The 20,765-nt window shown below is 36.9% G+C and overlaps 2 protein-coding genes across 2 annotated transcripts; both read right to left on the bottom strand.

Annotated features, from left to right (window-relative positions):
- On the bottom strand, positions 1–942 carry LOC308418394 (taste receptor type 2 member 105; the record flags this gene model as incomplete). The annotated part of the gene is made up of 1 exon (XM_080913748.1): positions 1–942. One exon carries the CDS (start codon positions 940–942, stop codon positions 1–3), a length of 942 nt encoding a protein of 313 aa, XP_080769874.1.
- A 2,117-nt stretch (positions 943–3,059) lies between these two features.
- On the bottom strand, positions 3,060–3,998 carry LOC308418393 (taste receptor type 2 member 114-like; the record flags this gene model as incomplete). The annotated part of the gene is made up of 1 exon (XM_080913747.1): positions 3,060–3,998. The coding sequence occupies one exon, from the start codon at positions 3,996–3,998 to the stop codon at positions 3,060–3,062; it is 939 nt and encodes a 312-aa protein (XP_080769873.1).
- Positions 3,999–20,765: the final 16,767 nt, after the last annotated feature.

Below are 20,765 nucleotides of genomic sequence, written 5' to 3'. Positions count from 1 at the left end.
TCAGTTCCAGATTCGTGTGGCCCTGAAATCTTTTCCTTTGTCAGAGAATTTCAATCCCTGCAGTACCTTTAGGAAGGCTTGCTTCAGCTGGCTGTTTGTTAGAATTAGAATAAATGAGTGACAGCAGGGATATACGGATGCAGTTGTCAAGCCAAAAATAAATAGCAGTTTGTTCTCTGGGATAAACATGCAAACAATTTCTATTGAAACACCTATAAAGTACAAAATGAAAAGGATGATAAATGAAATTAAAAGTTTTATGGCTTTCACATGAGCTTCAGTGTTGAGGTCTCTGAATCCTGAATCATTAGAGTGCATTTGCCTGCTGTGTCTCCAAAGTGAAATAATTAAGAAGAAACATGCAGTTAACGTCATCATAAAGAGAGAAATGACTCCAATATTGATTGAAACATAGTTAATTGTGAATATACGTTTCTCCCAATATGTCCCCCAGGTCCTGTTTCTATGATTACTTTTATCATTCTTCATCACTGTCACAAGGAATGAGAAGGAGATAACCCATGAAATTAGCAAACATACCAAGAGAAAGACAAAAACTTTATCCGTTCTCCTCTTCAACCAGAGAAATACATACTGGGAAAAATTTGCTATTTTCAGTAAATAGAAGATGCTGAGGCTGGTGGCAAACCAGACAGTCATGTGGTTCATAGTCATCCATATATAAGAGATGATTTTAATCAGACTGTTAGAGAAATACTTACGTGGATAGAATAGCTTTGCATATGCATCTAAAGTTAATAACCATACAATAAAAATCCTGGAAATTGCTAAGCCAATGAGGAGGAAGCCAATCTTAGAGAGCTTCTTGTTCTTGGCCCAGTCCATGCAGTTTACCAGTGCAATAAATGTGTTCCCTAAAACTCCCAGCCCAACTTCAACAGTTGCAATAGATAGGAGGATGCCTTCCGCTGCACTCAGCATCTCTGCAGGTCCCTAAGGTTGTATCTGTTGCATCTATAGTAGATCTGCTGCCCAGTGTCCTCTATATTGAGTGCTTGATAGATTTTTCTTCTTTCCTTAAATAAAGGACTCTAAACTATACCAAAATTATGTTGTTAGAATCTGAAGTGTTTTCACAGGATTCAGTTCACTTGCTCTCTAAGACTTAATTTGTATACAGAATGGGTGCAGAATAAATGTCTTTTAATTTTCTTATAAGCAAATGATAATTTCCATTTTTTTGTATTAAAATTTCTTCTCTGATACTGCTTTGCATATAACAAGTCTAGTAGTTGGATAGAAGTGACAGATATAAACAGGAATAAATTAAGCATCTGGAATAACACTTAATTTTATGTTTTAAATATGAAATCATCATCATGAGTTGTGTAAGATAACACAGGTGTATAGTACCAGTTCCTTGAGAGGTGAAATACTCCACCACTTTAGCCTGTGAGCTAAAGATCAGCTAGCTAAACCACAGCTCTATTCTGAAGAAAAAAATTCCTTAACTGTAAAACTAAAAGGAGATAAACCTAATTAGATACAGAATAATATAAGCACTGTACTCTAGAATATTGATTTAGTGTTTAATTAACATGTAATCTCTTTTTTAGGTCTGGTAAGTTTCAACATAACCAAAAAGTTTTATTTGTGAATAAGTGTACTTACTGACAGATTTCATAAAGATTTTAAAAATCAAGCATATTATGATTTTAACTGTTTCATGCTTATACTACAGAGATCTTCCATTTCCCTTTCCTTTGCCTTTTCTTTACAATTTTCTATGGAACTTTATGTTTTGTGCATGTGTGTGTGTGTGTGTGTGTATGTGTGTGTGTGTGTGTGTGTGTGCGTAAATATATTTACACATACATTTTACCCATGTAAAATCTAATTGCCAAAATTAGCTTGGCAGAATTTAAAATTTCGAACTTGTTAAGATAAGATATTAATCTTATTTTGACTACGTGGGTGCATAATATAAAATATTATGTATAGCTTTGTATATGTATTTAAAGTTAATATCTATACAATAAAAATTTTTTTTTATTTTATTGTGTCTTTTTGAGAACTATTTGCTAATCCCATTAACACACACATATGTATATATATATATATATATAGGGTTTGTTGATATTTAATATTTTGAACTTGTTATTATAATAAATATTAATTCTGTATTGAATATATCATTAGAAAATGAAGATTTTTTTCACTCTGTCAGCTGTCTTTTCACTCAACTAGCTATATTCCACGCAGATTTACATAGTTAGTGGCTTAATTTTATAATGTTATCAACTATATACATATATACATGTATATATATATATATAAACAAACCTATGCAGGTCAGTATAAGTTTCATCCTCAGTGTCCTGTGTCCTAAGATTGTCCTCTTTCCATCAGTAAGGTCTTATAAAATTATAGTGAGTAAGCAAGAAAATGGCAACAAGCTGTTTATTTGAGGTGAACTCCCCCTGTCTGATTTGGTGTCACTGGCATTGATCAGTTTGAATAACCATTTAATCATTCTTATGATCTATTTTTTCCTATTAATGTTTTTCTAGCTATTAAAGATAAATCCATAAATATGAGCATGATACCATATGAAATACTTAATGCAACAAGAACTTTGGGTTTAATGAAAAAAATAAAGCCAATTTTGTAAGAAGTAAAAAGTCTCATGTTCCAAATGTCAATATTTATTGTAATATTTTGTCTTGTTTTCTTTTTCTTTCAGTCTTCTGGGGAAAGGGTGTCTGTGAAACAGGAAATCCAAGAGAATCACAATGAAGTGTTTTTAGGTGTTTGGCACACTTTGAAATTTTTCTTTACGTGGGCTGGCTTATGTTTGATGTTTTTCCTTTGGCAAATGTACAAGAACAGGTTAAAGAGTCAGGAGACAGAACAAATGGAACTGTACATGGAATTAAAATCTCACAGGGCAATGTGATTCCTTGAGAAGCAGAAGACTCTGAATAGGAGTTCAGAAAATTCCAAGTGTTTGATAATGATGCCAAATTAATAAAAGAACATAGTGCAACTGAAAAGATCTTCAGGAATTTTTTCCACTGACTATTTCAGATTGTTTGTCTTCAGGACTGCAATGTACCTCCGAGTTCTTTTCCTTTCTCAGAAAACTTTAATCTCTGAAGTAACTTCACAGAGCATTGCTTCAGCCGACTGTTTGCTAGAATTAGGATAACTGAGTGGCAGCAGGGATAGATGAATGCAGTTGTCAAACCAAACATGAATAACAGGTTGTTTTCTGGGATAAACAGACAAATTACATTGATGGTGATACCTATGAAATGCAATATAAAAAGGGTAAGAAAAGATAATATAACTTTTATTGTTTTCACGTGAACTTCTGTGTTGAGATCTCTGAATCTTGATTCATTTGATTGCATCCGCCTACTGTGTCTCCAAAGAGAAATGATTAAGAGAAAACATACAATTAACATTATCATAAAAAATAAAAATACTCCCCCATTGGTGAAAACATAGTTAATGATTAACTCACTTTTCTTCTTGTGGATCTGACAAGATGTGTTCATATACAGTATTTTATTATCTTTAACCATCTTCACAGCTACTAAGATGGAAAATAGCCATGACATAAGCAAGCACCCTATCAGGAATAGAAAAACTATATTAATTCTTCTTTTAAGCCAGAGAAATGTGTAATGAGAAAAATTTGCTATCTTTAGGAAATAAAAGATACTGAGGCTGGTGGCAAACCAAACATTCAATTGAATGATAATTATCCATAGATAACTGATGAGTTCAATTACATTGATAGGAGATAGAAACTGTGGCGAGAATACTTTTAAGTATGCCTCTGTAATTAAGATCCACACAAGACAGATTCTGGAAATTGCCAAGCCAGTGAGAATGAAGCCAATGTGAGAGAGCTTCTTGTTCCAGGTACAGTCCATGCAGTTCACAAGTGCAATGAATGTGTTCCCTACAATGCCCAGCAAAGCCTCACTACTTGCAACTGAAAGAAGAAAGCCTTCCACTGCACCCAGCATCTTTGAAGATCTTTAAAATGGTTTCTGCTGCAGCTGTTTAAGATGCCAATCTATTGCTGCTCAATAAAGTAGTGGCTTTACCTTCTTTCTTTAAGGACTTAAATATATTTCAAAAATAATTTGTGGTAGTGTCTGAAACGGCTTCATGGAGTTACCTCCATTGCTTTTCCTGTTGTAGCTTGTCTACAGGATGCTGCAGATGGAATGTCTTCTTGCCATTTGTTAATAGGGAAATGAACATTTTTTTTGTTTTGTGTGTTTTATTTGTGGATGTGAGAGTATTTTGCATTTGAAGAAGTATCAGGTTGTGAGGTCCATGGTCTGACTGCAGGGAAGGAGAAAGGTCAGAGAGACTGGGAAGTTGATGACAGTAGGAGGAATGTCAGTCTAAATGGTCATACTTTGTTCATTCTGAATGAAGGTTTTAGGGAAGGTGTCTCCCAGTAGTAACCCAAGCATGTTCTGGTACTCAGGAACCCCACATAAATGGGCAGCATACAGTCTGCATGGAGAAAGGCCCAAAAGCACTATAGACACACACATAAGGGTAACAGGGCAAAGAGGAGGTGAAGATGAGGATCTCAGGTGTTGCAGCCATATTGACCCAGAATCATACAAAAGTGGCACTCAGCTAAAAAGAAATGTATAACAGATAACTATTCTTTTGGGTTTTGCCACACAATCGATATCATCTATTCTGTGCTGATTTAATGTTAGCTATTTTGTGCTGGCTAATGCTGAATATCCACATTAGTGCCCCATTATCTAAGCATAAACTTGCCTGTTGCAGTAAATATTAAAAAAAAAATAAAGTTTATCTCTCTATCAGCCCTGAGGTCTCACTCCTCAGGCCTGACCCTGATACGGAACCGTGTGCACCTCCACTGCTCAACCAGAGCCCGGACCGTGTGCACCTCCACTGCTCAACCAGAGCCCGGACAGTCCAACCTTGACCATGCAACTCTCTTCCCTTGGCGGTTTTCCTCCACCTGCCTTTTACCGCCATCCTGGGTGTTCATTTATCCTAAAACTCAACACAAACACAATTCTATAGCCCGATTGCTTTTTAGGTTTATATATTCAATTCTCAATCTACAAACCCTTTACACAACAAGATTGTGTCAAATAGACAGATACAATCTATATGAGATATTAGACTTATAAAATTCTTAATGCTCATAGCTTTTTTAACACCAATCAATCCCACCTGGGTCTAGCTGTTCTTTGGGAAACTTCATTTTGCCACAATCTCTAACCTCCATCCTCTGACCTCTCATCTTCTGATCTCTTAGACCTTTCTTCTCTCCACCTCCTTCACTCTGCCCAGTCATGGGCTTTCCTTTATTTTACTAATTTAAATGGGAAGGTTCAGTTGGAGTCAGGTGACTAGGCAGCTCTTCTTGGGGAAGTTGAATTAACATTAAAATACAAACAGCTTCAAGATAATCTACACTTGCCCTTATATATTATGTTTTCTTCCTTCTCTTCTTTCTTTCTTTTTTTTTTTTAGGATTCTATAATTTAAAATTTAAAATTTAAATTTATTGGATATTCTCTGTATTTACATTTCAAATATTATCCCCTTTCCCTCCACTCTCATCCCCCCTCCTCTTTCACTTGTTTCCATGAAGGCGCTTCCTCTCCCAGTCACCCTCTCTACCTCAGTGCCTTGGTATTCCCCTACACTGGGAAAACGTGACTTCACTGGTCCAAAGGCCTCTTCTCCAACTGATGCCAGACAATGCTATCCTCTGCTAAATATGGAGCCATGTGTCCTCAAAGGTTGGTGTTTTAGTCCATGGGAGTTCTGGAGGGTTTGGCAGGTTAATAATGTTGTTCTTACCATGGGGTTGCAAACCCTTTCAACTCCATCAGTCCTTTCTCTAGCTCTTTTATTGGGGTCCCCCTGTTCAGTCTGAAGTTAGCTACAAGCAAGCTCAGCTGTATCCAGCCTTTGAGTCTATGCCTTTTTTTTTTTTTTAAATCAGGGAATTGTATACATGGATGTTGAGAGATATTAGGGACCAATGATTCTGGTTTCTTGTAGGCTTATTTTTTGTTGTTAAACATGGAATTATGTTTGTGTGGCTGTCTTTTTTTGGGTTAGTTGAAAGAAGATTACTTCCTTGCTTTCTGTATAGTTTCCTCTTTGAGTTTTCAGTCTATTATTCTTTATAGGTCTGGATTTCCATAAAGATTGTGTAATTTTGGTTTTGTTCTAGAGTATCTTGGTTTCTCCATATATGTTAAATGAGAGTTTTGCAGGATATAGTAGCCTATGCTGGTATTTGTGTTCTCTTAGGGTGTGTATGACATTTGCCTAGAATTTTTAGCTTTCACCTTCTCTCTTAAGAAGTTTGCTTTGATTCTGACATGTCTGATTTTATATGTTACTTGGCCTTTTTTCCTTACTGCTTTTAATATTCCCCTTTTCTTTGTGCATTTAGTGTTTTGACTATTATGTGATGGGAGAATTTTCTTTTCTGGTTCAATCTATTTGGAATTCTGTAGGCTTCTTGTATGTTTATGGGTATCTCTTACTTTAGGCTAGAATATTTTTTTCTATATTGTTGAAGATATTTATTGGTCCATTAATTTGGAAATCTTGACTCTCTTCTGTACCTATTATTTTTATTTTTGATTTTCTCATTGTGTCCTATATTTCCTGGATATTTTGGGTTAGAAGCTTTTTGCATTTTGCATTTTCTTTGACTGTTGTGTCAATGTTTTCTATGATATCTTCTGCCCCTGAGATTCTTTCTTCTATCCCTTGTAGTCTGTTAGTGATGCTTGTGTGTATAATTCCTGATTTCTTTCCTAGGTTCCCTATCTCCAGGGTTATCTCAAATTGTGATTTATTTATTGATTCTATTTCCATTTTCAGATCCTGGATGTTTTTCTTAAATTCCTTCATCATTTTGCTTAATTTTCATGTTTTCCCTCAAAGGGCTTCTTCTTGTTTACATGTGCTGTCCTGTATTTCTTTAAGGGAGATACTTATGTCCCTCTTAAAGTCCTCTAACATCATTACAAGTTGTGTTTTTAAATCAGAATCTCACTTTTCCAGTGTTTTGGTCTATCCTAGTCTTGCTGTAGTGAGAAAACTGGGTTCTTATGATGCCAGGTAGCCTTGGTTCATGATACTTAGGTTCTTTCCCTTGCCTCTTTTCATCTCTTTTTCTCTGGTGGTAGCTAGTCTTGCTGTATCTGACAGTGGATTGACCCTCCTCTAAGCCTGCATGTCAGCACTACTGGGAGATCAGCTCTCCCCCAGTGTTGTCTGGATCCAAAGACCTGTGGTACAGCATCAGCCCAGAGCACAGGCAGAAACCAGTAGATTCCTGTCCCATACTGCCACTCGATTTGTGTGTCCTGAGTGCTCTGGGTGGGTTCCTTTTTGGCCAAGAATGTGAACAGAAATGGTGGTCTCACCTGTGCTCTCAGGTGTTTCAGCATTTCTGGGAGACCAGCTCTCTCCCAGAGAGATCAGTATAAAGAGAACTGTGGCACAGGGTTAGTTCCAGGCACAGGCAGAAACCTGAAAAATTCTGTCACAGACTGATCCTGGAGTTTTGTGTCCTGCAATCTCTGAAAAGGCCCTGGGAGAAGAAGTGGTGGTCCCACCAGTGCTCTCAGGTATGCCAGCACTCCTGGGAGACCAGCTCTTTCCCAGAAGGATCTGGGTACAGAAAGCTGTTGCACAGGGCCAGCTCCGGGCACAGTTGCAAACGGCTGTGCTATAATTTTATACAAGTAAGTGCTGACAGGCTTAGTCAATGCTGAGTAGAAGTAAATTGCCATATGATTGAACCAGGAGACTATATCTGAGTAGTTCAGGCGTGGCAGGAATGTGCATGAGTAGTTATGTACAGGCATGGATTCAGATTTCAGTAAGATGAAATAATGAGTCAGAAAACCAAAGCAGCTTACTACTATACTTCAGAGGAGAGCCATTTCAATAGGAAATCACTGGGGAAAGGGAAATTGAAAAATTAATGATTTGTTTTCCTCAAAGTGAAATAATTTGGAGAGCTTAGTTTGTCCCTTGCAGCATCTGTATTTAGATTTGTGTGCTTTTGTTTGCTACTAGGAATAGTGTATTGTTTATGTTGCTGGCCTCTTTTTGAGGTGGTTCTTGTTTGTCATGAGGAGGAGTGGGAGGTTACTGCTGATCATTTCTTTGTGGTGGTCCTTACGACAAATGACTTATTTTTAATGTTCTCATCATCAGAGTGCTCAAAAAGTGGTGCCTGAGCCTATCTATGGTTTGGGCTCTGACTTTATTTCGATACATTTTTGAGCACTAAGGTCAGAAAATGTGTGCACACTGGAAAAAGACTCTCCTTTTATTTTCTTCCTTTGACCATAAAGTGCAATCTGTTCTTCAATGAGCTGCCTCTCTACCCACCTGACCCCTTATTCTGCGCCTCTCTTACTTTAGATGATAATGATATGAAATATATTTGATGTGTTATCTTCAGAGATATGTACCATCATGTGAACCTTAGAATTTTGAATATCCTAGTTTATACTTAACATGTTTATAAAAAACAGAAAAAGATAACAATAAAAATATTTGTAGCACTTGTTTAGCCAGTGGTAGTTGGTAACTATTTATTTACAGTCTGTGTGTTTATCTCAGTGCTTTGGAGTCTGGTACTTAAATGTGAGACTTGGAGGATGATGGTGCCATACCTATACAGAGGAAACCCAGGGGAGAAGAGAGATACATAGAGATGAGACAAACATTTTTCTCTGAATACACAGGCCACACATTTATGGGTTGAAAACACTGGAGAATGGAAAATGAAAAGAAGAAAGACAGACCAATATTTTTACACTAGTGACCACGAATTGGTAAAGAACAACATCAGGGAATGAGAAAGCCAAGCCTGCTTTTCTATCAGCAATTCAGGGCCTGTACTATACGTTTACTCCATGGGTCTCTTTTTACAGCATCTCCTCTTTGTGGAAAGCAGAAGCCCCTATTGCCATCAAATGTAAGTCTGCCTCTCACTGTATTTGGTGGACTGGCTCATGTTTCCTGCCTCAAGAACAGACTGACTTCTTTATGTATAGTAGCTAACATTCATCTACTTCATCAAATGTATGATATTAAGAAGAGCCAAAAACACCAAGAAATAAATGATGGGAGCTAGAAAGAGGGTTGGTGAAGTATAGATTGGGCCTTATGTGCAACTGAGTAATGAGACTTTGTTGATGTCCTATAAGACATCAAATACAGGATGATGCCTAATGGTCATGTACCTCTCTTCACATGTCAAAGCTACTCTGCATAAAAAGGTTAATTCTTGGTATACTATACGTAAGTGAGGTTATTATGTAGTTTCTACTATTGTTCTGAAATAGCAGACATATGTAAGGCCTTTACTGTGTTATATCTAAGTGTCACCTAAGTGTGAAAATTTAAAAAAAAATGACAAAGTACATTGCCTCTTGTAGCCCTGAATACTTTCTGCTTATTTATTTATTTATTTATTAATGATTTTAGTACATTTCACAGTTTTTGAGGTAATACATTAAGCTATTCTTGCATGTTTTAGCTTCATTACATAGCTTAGACTGCCCTTGACCCATATGTTCCTGTTATAACTACTTATAACAGGAACAGAGTGGGGTTAGAGCTGTATGCCATACACATTTCTCCACATAGAAATTTCAATATTTCATTTTATTATCTTTCACAAAGGTGACTATAGAACATAACTTTTGTTTTGGTAAGGAGTTGAATATTTTAGAAAGTCTTATAGACATTGATCACAATTTATTTAATGTCATGTATATGCCTTGCAGTGAATGAAATGCTGATCTTATTGGAAGAACTGTTTTAGTTAGACCATAATATTTCCATGTTTGAAGAAAGAATACAATTTTTAAGTGAAACCCAGTATCTGTATTGCAAGTTCATCTCCTTTGAGTCCATAGCTCCCCAAAGCTATTCATCATACTCATTGTCTGCTGTGATAATGATAAATGTTTCCATGGCAGATCTTCTAGCAAACTCTGTTCCCAATCACCCTGATATGTTAATTTGATCACAAATAAAAAACTTACATTATTTATTTATTTTTTAATTTTTTGTTTGTTTTGCTTTATTTTTCAGATTAGGTTTACATGTTCAATAGCCCAGGCTGTCTTGTATCTTCCTTTGTAGACCAGGCTAGCCTCAAACTCATAGAAATGCATCTAGCTCTGTCTCCAATATGCTGGGATTAAAGGATTGCATCCTCATACTTGGCGTTTTATGTTGTTTTAAATGTGTCTATAATAAGGTCTGTATGTGCAGTAAGGACATAACTGATCCTACCTCCATGGATTCAACTCACAAAATAGTCTTTTATCTCTTTGTTACCCTTCATTCTCTCCTCCTCCATAGATAGTACCTCCATGTTCTCATACTGTCATCTGGGCTCTGTGTTGAGCTCAGGGCCATCCCTTTTCTGTGAGCAAGACAAAAAGCATTTGCAAGAGGCTCTGGAGCTTTCCAGTCTTGGCTGAAGGAAGCAAGGCAGCTTCTACAATAAGAAAAAACAAATGAATGGTACATTTGTGCTCCAACTGGGTGTTCTGCATCTTGTACCTTTTACACTATATGTCCTGCATATCTTCTTTCTCTTTGGGATTTTAGTCTAAGAGGATAAGGTATGAAGAAGATTGTCAATGTCAATTCTATAAGGTGCAAATTGTGATTTGAATGGCATCGTTGAAGGCACACTCTAAAAAAATTCATAGATAGAAGGGTTTGAATTCTTTTGTGCATTATTTGAGTTTCTCCCTGGTTGTAGTAATTGTGAAACTGCATATATGCATGTCAAGTTTGTGTTAAGTAGCACAAACATGTGCACTAAGTATAGCTGTATACTAGCAGTGGTTCTAAGGCCCCAGTTATATTATATATAGCTCTGTTAATTTAACCTCAAAAGTAGATGTCCAATAATTCTGTAGATAAAGCAAAACTTCCATCTATTATGACACACACCATATATATATATTTTATAAATGTTTTAAAGACAATGAGAAATTTTAGACCAAGTGTATAATGGGTTTGGACATCACAGAAATAAAAAAAGTTGCATAAGATTAATTTTATGTCTTCTCAGACTGAGAATTTACCAGAGTCAAGGAAATGTTCATGAAGACTTTGATTAGATGCCCTGAAATATTTTATTGATATTGGTATCTTTAATGTTAACATAGTAAAAGTAGCCAAGGTGAGCATCATAGAATTTTCTGTGTGGATTAATCTGAATATAAGATTTATAAAAGGAATAATTGTGTTTCATCTGCATAGGATTTTATATAATATTCAGATATTTGCCAGAATGTTCAATTAGATTTAACTAGAAAATGTCATTTTGAGTGAGGTAACCTAGACACAAATGGACATGCATGGTATGTACTCCCTTATAAGTAGATATTAGTCATAACGTACAGGATACAATACTACACTCCACTGACCAAAGGAAGCTAAACCAGAAGGAAGGCCCAAGTGAGGGTACTTGAATCTCAATTAGAAGGGAGAATAAAATTATCATAGGAGATGTTTGGATGACAGGGAACTGTGTGGGAAAGGAAATGGAGATGAAAATGGGAGGTGTCCAGGATCCAGTTTGAAGATATACAGGAGAGAGGGCCAGAGGCCAGGAGAATGAATGGGAATCTACTGCTGGCTGGTGTGAATAGTAGGTGACGTCTCTAAGATGTGCCAGGAACCTGGGATGGGGGAATCTCCCAGGAGTCTATGGAAGTGGCTTTAGCAAAGACTCTTAACAGTGGTGATATGGAACCAGATGTAGCCTCCTGAATTGAGGCAGGACACCTAGTGCAGGGATAAGAACATTACCCATATACATTTAAATTCTGCAAATTGAGTGGTCTTCTTAAATAGAAGTAAATGTGAATGGGCTGGGGAGACTGTTCAGCATGGAAAAGGACTTGTTGTAGAAGCATGTAGATCTGTGTTCAAATCTATAATGCCACCCCACCCCACAAAGTATGGCCATCTGGGTTGTTTCTAACTTCTGGCTATTATAAACAAGGCTGCCATGAACAAAATGGGACATGTGAAATTGTTACATATTTGAGAATCTTTTGGGTATATGTCCAAGACTGGTCTAGATAAAACTATTTCTAATTTTCCAAGTAACTGCCAGACTGATTCCCAGAGTGAACCCATCGTTCCAACTACACTTGAATGAGCTTGCAATCCAATCAGCAATAAAGGAGTGTTCCTCTTTCTCTACATCCTCACCAGTATCTGCTGTCACCTGAGTTTTTGATCTTGGCCAATCTGACTAGTGTGAGGTGGATTCTCAGGGTTGTTTTCATTTGCATTTTCCTGATGACTTAGGTCATTGAACATTTTTTGGGTGGTCTCTTTAGGTGCTTTAGGATGGGGATGGCATAATGTGAAATACCCAACAAAGGGGAGACAGAACCTGTGGAGACCATATCCACTGGATAGGTACAGCCTTCAGTTGAGAGATGAGGTCACTCACCCATCTCAAAAATTTACACCCAGAATTGTTCCTGTTTAAGGAAAGCTTAGGAACAAAAAGTGGAGCAGAGACTTAGGGAAAGGCTATCTAGAGACTGCTCCATCTAGGGATCCATCCCATTTGCAGACACCAACCCAGAAACTTTGCTGATGCTAGGAAGCACTAGCTCACAGAAGGCTAATATGGTTGTAACCTGAGAGCCTGTGCGAGCTCCTGACCAATACAGATATGAATGTTCCCATCCAACCACTGGACGGAGCACAGGAACTCCTAGGGAAGAGTTAGAGGAAGGAATGAAGAAGCGAAGGAAAGGAATGCAACACCATAGGAAAAACAGCAATACTAACTGACCCAGAGAGCCCATAGAACAAACCACCAACCAAAGAGTATACACAGAGAGACCCATAGCTCCAGCTTCATATGTAGCAGAGGATTGCCTGATCTGGCACCAATGGGAAGGTATGCCCTTTGTCCTGTTGAGGTTTGATGCCCCATTGTAGGGAGATGCTTGAGTAGTGAGTTGTGGATGTGGGTGGGGAAGTACCCTCATAGAGGCAGGAGTGAGCGGGATGCTATAGGAGGGTTTCAGAGGGAAAACTGGGAAGGGAAACAAAATTTAAAATGTATATAAATAAAATGATCAGAAAAAAGTATATGGCCCCCCACACACATCACACACACACAAACACACAAACAAATATGCATACATGTGCACACACACATGCATGTGTGCACATATATGCATGTACCACACAAATACAATGCACACCCACCCATCTTAAATAAATAAAAACATTTTTAAATTGTATTTATTTTGCATGTATGTGGTATATGTTTGTTTGCTGTATGTGTATGTGTACATGTAGGTGTGTTCCCTGGTACATTCTGGGGATATGTTTGTGGTAGACAGAAGTTGATGTCAGATCGCTCCTCAATTCTTCTTCACTTTACTTGTTGAGTCAATTTATATCACTACATCCCAAACTAAGTGTTTATTGGTTTACTAACCAGGGAGATGCAGCTTGCCTCTGCTTTTCCAATGCTGTGGTTATAGGCATGAACTAGTCAGTTTGGCTTTTTATGTAAGTAAAAGAGGTACAAATGCAGATCCTCTTGCTTTTGTGGCAGGCACTTCATTAACTGACTTAGCCTCCTCAGGATTTATCTCAGAATTCGTAATTTTTGTGAGTACATTTACAGAAGTTTGATAGATACAAAGGTTAAAGAGCATTAGATAGATATTTATAAAAATTGGAAATGACCTAAATGTCTTAGAATAGGTAGATAGTCAAACAAATTGTGATATATCCACGAAATAGAATTTAATGGAGTCATTCAAATAATATTTTATGGATATTTAAAAGAAAGAGAAGAAGCTAAATCTGCAATGTCAATTACGTTTGGCAGTCTGGAAAATTAAAGTCAAAATTATTTTTAAGACATATCCAAACTTAAAAGACACAATTAAAGTAGTATTAAGAGGAAAAGTTATAGTTCAAAAAGAAATGGGAGAGAGAATATACTAGCAGTTTGACATCACACCTAAAAAGCTCTATAACAAAAAGAAGCAAATACACCCAAGAGGAGTAGACACTGGGAAACAATCAAACTCAGAGTTGAAATCAATCAGGTGGAAAAATAAAGCTGATACAAAAAAAAAAATCAACAAAACCAGAATCTGGTTCTTTAAGAAAATCAACAAGATAGATAACCATTAGCCAAAATAATCAGAGGGTGTAGAAAGACAGCAAGTTAACTAAATCAGAAGTGAAAAAATAGAAATAAAAAGAAAAACTGAGACAATTCAAAAAAATATTATAACCTACTTCAAAAACCTATACTCAACAAAACTGGAAAATCTAAAGAAAATGGACAATTTTCTAGATAGATTATAAGTACAAAATTTAAATCAGGATCAGATAAACTATTCAAACAGTCCCATAAACGCTAAAGAAATAGAAGAGGTGATTAAATCTCTTCAAACCTAACTCATCAACCTAATCCACTACACAAAGAAACTCAAACAAACAAACAAACAGACAGGCCCATCTAATCATCTTATTAGGTGCTGAAACAGCACTTGACAAAATTCAACACCCTTTTATGTTAAGAGTCTTGGAAGGATCAGGAATTCAGGGCCCATACCTAAACATAGTAAAAGCAATATAAAACAAACCAGTAGCCAACATCAAACTAAATGGAAAGAAACTTGAAGAAATCCAGTGAAAATTAGGGACTAAACAAGGCTGCCCACTCTACACCTACCCATTACATATAGTATTAGAATTAAAAACTAGAGCAATTAGATAAAGACAAGAAGTAAAAAAGATACAAATTGGAAAGGAACCGCCAAACTGATTTCCAGAGTGGTTGTCAGTTTATATAGAATAGTATTCTTAATTCCCGAAATTCTACCTGAGAATTCCTTAACCTGATAAATAACTTCAGCAAAGTGGCTGGATAGAAAATTAACTTAAAGAAATCATTAGCCTTCCCATATTCAAAGGACAAAGAGGCTGAGAAAGAAATTAGAGAAACGACAAACTTCTCAATAGTTAGAAATAATATAAAATGATTTGGTGTGACCTTAACCAAGGAAATGAAAGATCTGTATGACAAATCTTCAAGTCTCTGACAAAGGAAATCAAAGATCTCAGTGGATGGAAAGGTTTTTCATTCTCATGGATTGACAGGATTAATATAGTAAAAATGGCCATCTTGCTGAAAGCAAATTACAGATTCAATGAAATCCCATCAAAATTCCAACTCAATTCTTCATAGAGCTAGAAAGAGTAATTTTCACATTCATTTGGAATAACAAAAAACCCAGGATAGTGAAAACTAGTTTTAACACTACAAAAATTTCTGGGGGAATCACCATCCTTGGCCACAAGCTGTATTAAAGAGCAATTGTGATTAAAAACTTTATGGTATTGGTACAGAGACAGGCAGGTAGATCAATGGAACAGAATTGAATGAACCCACACATCTATTGCCACTTGATGTTTGACAAAAGGTCTAAAAACATCCAATAGATAAAAGACAGCATTTCAACAAATGGTGCTGGTTCAACTGGCAGTCAGCATGTATTAGAGTAGAAATTGATCAATTGTTATCTTCTTGTACAAAGTTCTAGTCCAAATTGATCAAAGACTGCCACAAAAACAAAACAAAACAAAGCAAAAGAACAAAAAAAAATACACCAAAACTAATAGAAGAAAAAATGGGGACGAGACTTGAACACATAGGCACAGGGGCATTTTTTTTCCTGCAGAACACTCATGGCTTATGCTCTAAGATCAAGCATCAATAAATATTACCTCAAAAAATTGTAATGGTTTTGTAAGGAAAAGAACACTGTCAATAAGACTAAATGGCAGCCTACAGATTGGAAAAAGATCTTTACCAATCCAACACTTGATAGAGGGCTAATATCCAAAATATACAGAGAACTGTAGAAGTTAGACTCCAGAGAATCAAATAATCATATATAAATGGGGTACGGAGCAAAACAAAGAATTTTCAACAGAGAAATATCAAATGGTTGAGAAGAGCCTAAAGAAATTCTCAACATTCCTACTAATGAGGAAAATGCAAATCAAGACAGCCCTAAGATTCCACCTCACACTAGGCAGAATGGCTAAGTTCAATCTCAGGTGAGAGGTTAGAGAAATGGTCAGAAATCTATTTTATTCAATATTAGAATAGCTACTACAGCTTTTCAGCTTTTTTTTTTTTTTTTTTTTTTTTTTTTTTTTTTTTTTTTTTTTTTTTTGGGACCATTTCCTTGGAAAGTTTTTCCTAGCCTTTTACTCTGTCTTTGTTTCTGTGATGAGTTTCATGTATGCAACACAATCCTGGTTCCTGTTTACATATCCAGTTTAATAATCTATGTATTTTTATTAGGGAACTGAGTCCATTGATGTTTAAGAAATATTAAGGAATAGTGACTGTTGTTTCCTGCAATTTGTGTTGTCCAAGGTAGAATTATGTTTGTGTGCTTTTCTTCTTTGGTGTTTATTGCAAGAAAATTAGTTTCTTGATCTTCCTAGGTAAAGTTTCCCTTTTTGTGATGGAGTTTTCCATGATTATTCTTTGTAGTGCTGGATTTGTGAACCAATATAGTATAAATTTGTTTTTGTCCCAGAATCTCTCTGTTTCTCCATCTATGATAATTGAGAGTTTTGAGGTATATAGTAACCTCAGCTGGCATTTGTGTTCTCTTAGGTTCTGTATGACGTCAGTGCAGGATCTTCTAGCGTTCATTGACTCTGATGAAAAGACTGGTGTAATTTTGATTGGTCTGCCTTTATATGTTACCTGTCCATTTCCCTTTATTGCTTTTAGTATTCTTTGTTTTGAACATTTGTTGTTTTGACTGTTATGTGTCAGGAAGAATTCTTTTCTGCTCCAATCTATTTGAGCTTCTGTAGGCTTCTTGTATGTTTGTGGTCATCTCTTTCTTTAGGTTAGGAAAGTTTTCTTCTATAATTTTGGTGAAAGTATTTATGGGCCTTTTAGTTGGGAGTCTTCACTCTCTTCTACACCTATTATCCTTAGGTTTGGTCATCTCATGGTGTCCTGGATTTCCTGGATGGTTTGGATTAGAGTCTTTTTGATTTTAGTATTTTCTCTGACTGTTGTGTTAATGATTTCTATGGTATTTTCTATTCCTGGGATTTTTGTCTTCCATCTCTTGTATTCTGTTGTTGATGCTTGTATCTATGACTCCCGATATCTTTCGTAGGCTTTCCAACTTCAGGGTTGTTTGCTTTTGTGATTTCTTCAATGTTTCTATTTCTGTTTTCATTTCCTTCACCTGTTGGTTTATGTTTTCATTTAGCTCTTTAAGTAATTTCTATATTTGCTCTTTAAAGGCTTTAATTTGTATGTGTATGTTCTCGTGGCTTTCCAGTACTTCTTTCACTATGTTATTAATGAGATTCTCAAGAATCTCCATCATCATCATGAAGTATAATTTTAAGTCTAAATCTTGTTTTTCTAGTGAGATTGGATATCCCCTATTTGCTGTGTTGGGAGAACTGGGTTCTGATGTTGCCAGTTCGTCTAGATTTCAGTTTTTTATATTCTTGCACTTGAGTATTGCCATTTTGTTATCGCTGATGCTAGGTGATCTTGTCTCTTACTGAAGCTTGTCTCTCCTGTGGTTCTCCAGAAGATGTTTGTTCCTAGGTGTTCAGCTCTCCTCGTAGGCTGTGTGTTCCAAAGGCAGTGCCCAGTCCTGATGCAACTGGACTGGCTCTGACTTTGGGCTGGAAGTGTCTGATTCCAGCAAGCACCGCTCTCTGCACCCTGAGAGTTCTGAGCAGCCTCTCCCTATGTAGACAGTGGGGAAGGAATGTGGACTAGCCTCTGTGCTTAGCAGCGCCCTCCTTTGGCTCTTCCAGGTGCCCATCAAACTGCGGCAGGCTGCCAGTCCTGATGAAACTAGGTTGGATCTGGCCTTGGGCTAGAAGTGTGCTTTCCTCCACCAGTGCCCTGTGAATTCCCAGTGGCCTCTCCCTGGATAGACAGTGGGGGAGGGAACCTTGACTGTCTCCTCTGCTCAGGAGTAAGAACCCTTCTGTGGCTCTTAAGAGTGCCCAGCAACCTGCGGGTAGGCCACCAGTCCTGCCACTGTTCAGCTCTCTATGGGCAGTCTATGAGTTCTGATGACAATGGGCCATCACTAGCATTGGGTGCAGATGGAGGCCATGGTTGCATGGAAGTGGGGACATCTTCATAGAAGCAAGGAGAGGGGATATTGGAGAGGGCAAAAAAGATAACATTTGAAATGTAAATACATAAAATATCCAATAAAAGTAAAAGAATAAATGTTTAATTTTCCATTTTCTGAAATTCTTATTCTAATGAATACCTATAAATGTTTAAAATAAAAACTTTGTTTTCATAATATCAAATCACACTAATTTAATAAACAGTAAATATAAAGAGTATGCTTTTCACATAAGATTCAAAAAGGGTTGTTCAGTGAGCATGGTACAAAAGCTCATTATTGACAAATTGTTTAAAATAAAGTGTCTTAAAATCAAAAGGAAATAGAATAGTGTAAAAAATATGGAAACACATATTTATACAAATAATATAGCTAAAAACAAAATTTCAGTTCATGTCACTTGATTAAAAAAAATTGATAACCGAGTGAGAGAAATGAGACAGACTGACTTTATGGCATACTTCAAATTGGCAGTTCAGGATACTAGCCTTATAACTACGTTTCCCAGAACTGGTAAATTCAGGTACTAGAAATTCCCCAGGCATCAAAAGCCAATCAGACTGTCCTGTCATCAGAAGCTGCTCTGCCACCTGGCCTGAGGCCAAGGAAATGATTCAGCAACACTTTCCACAGGTCCCTAAAAACATATTTTCTAAACTGCAACCCCCAAAAATGGTTTTGACATGTCCCCAGAGCCAACCCCAAAGACTGCCACAACCTTAGAGATCAAGCCAACCAATTAAGAAAAAAGCTGAAGGACATCTGGGTTCTTTCTAGCTTCTGGCTATTATAAATAGAGCTGCTGTGAACATTGTGGTGTACCTGACTTTGTTATATATTGGAGTGTCTCTGGGGTATATGCCCAGAAGTGGAATAACAGGATTTTCAGGTAGTACTATGTTCAGTTTTCTGAGGAATCACCAGACTGATTTCCAGAGTGGTTGTACCAGTATACAACCCCACCAATAGTGAAGAAGTGTTCCTCTTTCTCCACATCTTCATCAGCATCTGCTGTCATCTGAGTTTTGGATCTTGGCCAATCTGACTGGTGTGAGGTGGAATCTCAGGGTTGTTTTGATTTGGATTTCCCAGATGGCTAATGATGTTGAGCACTTCCTTAGATGCTTCTCAGTCATTCTATATTTCTCAATTGAGAACTTTTTGTTTAGCTCTGTACCCCATTTTTTAATAGGGTTGTTTGATTCTCTGGTTTCTAGTTGAGTTATTTGTATACCTTGGATATTAGGCCTCTATCTGATGTGGGGTTGGTAAAAATCTTTTCCCACTCTGTTCACTACCATTTTCCTTTCTTTATGGTGTCCTTAGCCTTACAAAAAATTGGCAATCTTATTAAGTCCCATTTGTCAATCTTTGACCATAGAGCACGAGCCATTGGTGTTCTGTTCAGGAAATTTTATCCTGTGCCTATATGCTCTAAGGTTTTCCCTACCTTCTCATCTAATAGTTTCACTTGCACTTGAGCTTTGTACAAGGAGATGAGAAAGGGTCTATTTTTATTCTTCTGCATGCTGAGTGCCAGTTCTACCAACACCATTTGTTGAACAGGCTGTCCTTTTTCCACTGAATGGTTACAGCTCCATTGTCAAAAATCAGGTGACCATATATATGAGAGCTCATTTCTGGATCTTCTATTCTATTCCATTGATCTACTTGCCTATTTCTGCACCAGTACCATGCAGTTTTTAGCACAATTGCCTTGTAATATAACTTGATGTCAACAGATGTTTTCTTGTGGCTGAGGATGGATTTTGTTATTCTAGGTCTTTTGTTATTCCATATAAAATTGCACATTGCTCTTTCCAACTCAATGAAGAATTGGGTTGGTATTTTGATGGGGATTGCATTGAATCTGTAGATTGCTTTTGGTAAGATTGCCATTTTTGAAATGTTGATCCTTCCAATCCATGAGCATGAGAGACTTCCATTTTCTGAGATCTTCCTCGATTTCTTTCTTTAGAGTTTTGAAGTTCTTGTCATACAGGTTCTTCACTTGCTTATTTAAAGTCACTCCAAGGTAGGTGTATTTTTTTTTTTTTTTTTGGTGACTATTGTGAAGGGTATCTTCCCCTTAATTTCTTTCTCCAAATGTTTGTCCTTTGAGTATAGGAATGCTACTGATTTGTTTGAGTTAATTTTATATCCAGCCACTTTGCTGAACTTCTTTATCAGCTGTAGGAGTTTTCTGGTGGAATTGGTGGGGTCACTTAAGTACAGTATAATGTCATCTGCAAATAGTGATGTTTTGTATCCTTTTGATTTCCTTTTTCTGTCTAAATGCTTGGGAAAGAACTTTCAGTACTATGTTGCATAGGTAGGGGGAGAGTGGGCAGCCTTGTCAAATCCCTGATTTTTGTGGGATTGCTTCAAGTTTTCCACCGTTAAGTTTGTGGTTGGCTGTTGGTTTGCTGTACTTTGCTTTTATTATGTTTAGGTATGGGCCTTGGATTCCCGTTCTTTCGAAGACTTTTAACATGAAGGGGTGTTGATTTT

The sequence above is a fragment of the Micromys minutus genome (genome assembly GCF_963924665.1).
Source record: "Micromys minutus genome assembly, chromosome: 3".
NCBI classification, from domain to species: domain Eukaryota; kingdom Metazoa; phylum Chordata; class Mammalia; order Rodentia; family Muridae; genus Micromys; species Micromys minutus.
This window is presented reverse-complemented; position numbering and strand designations above follow the sequence as displayed.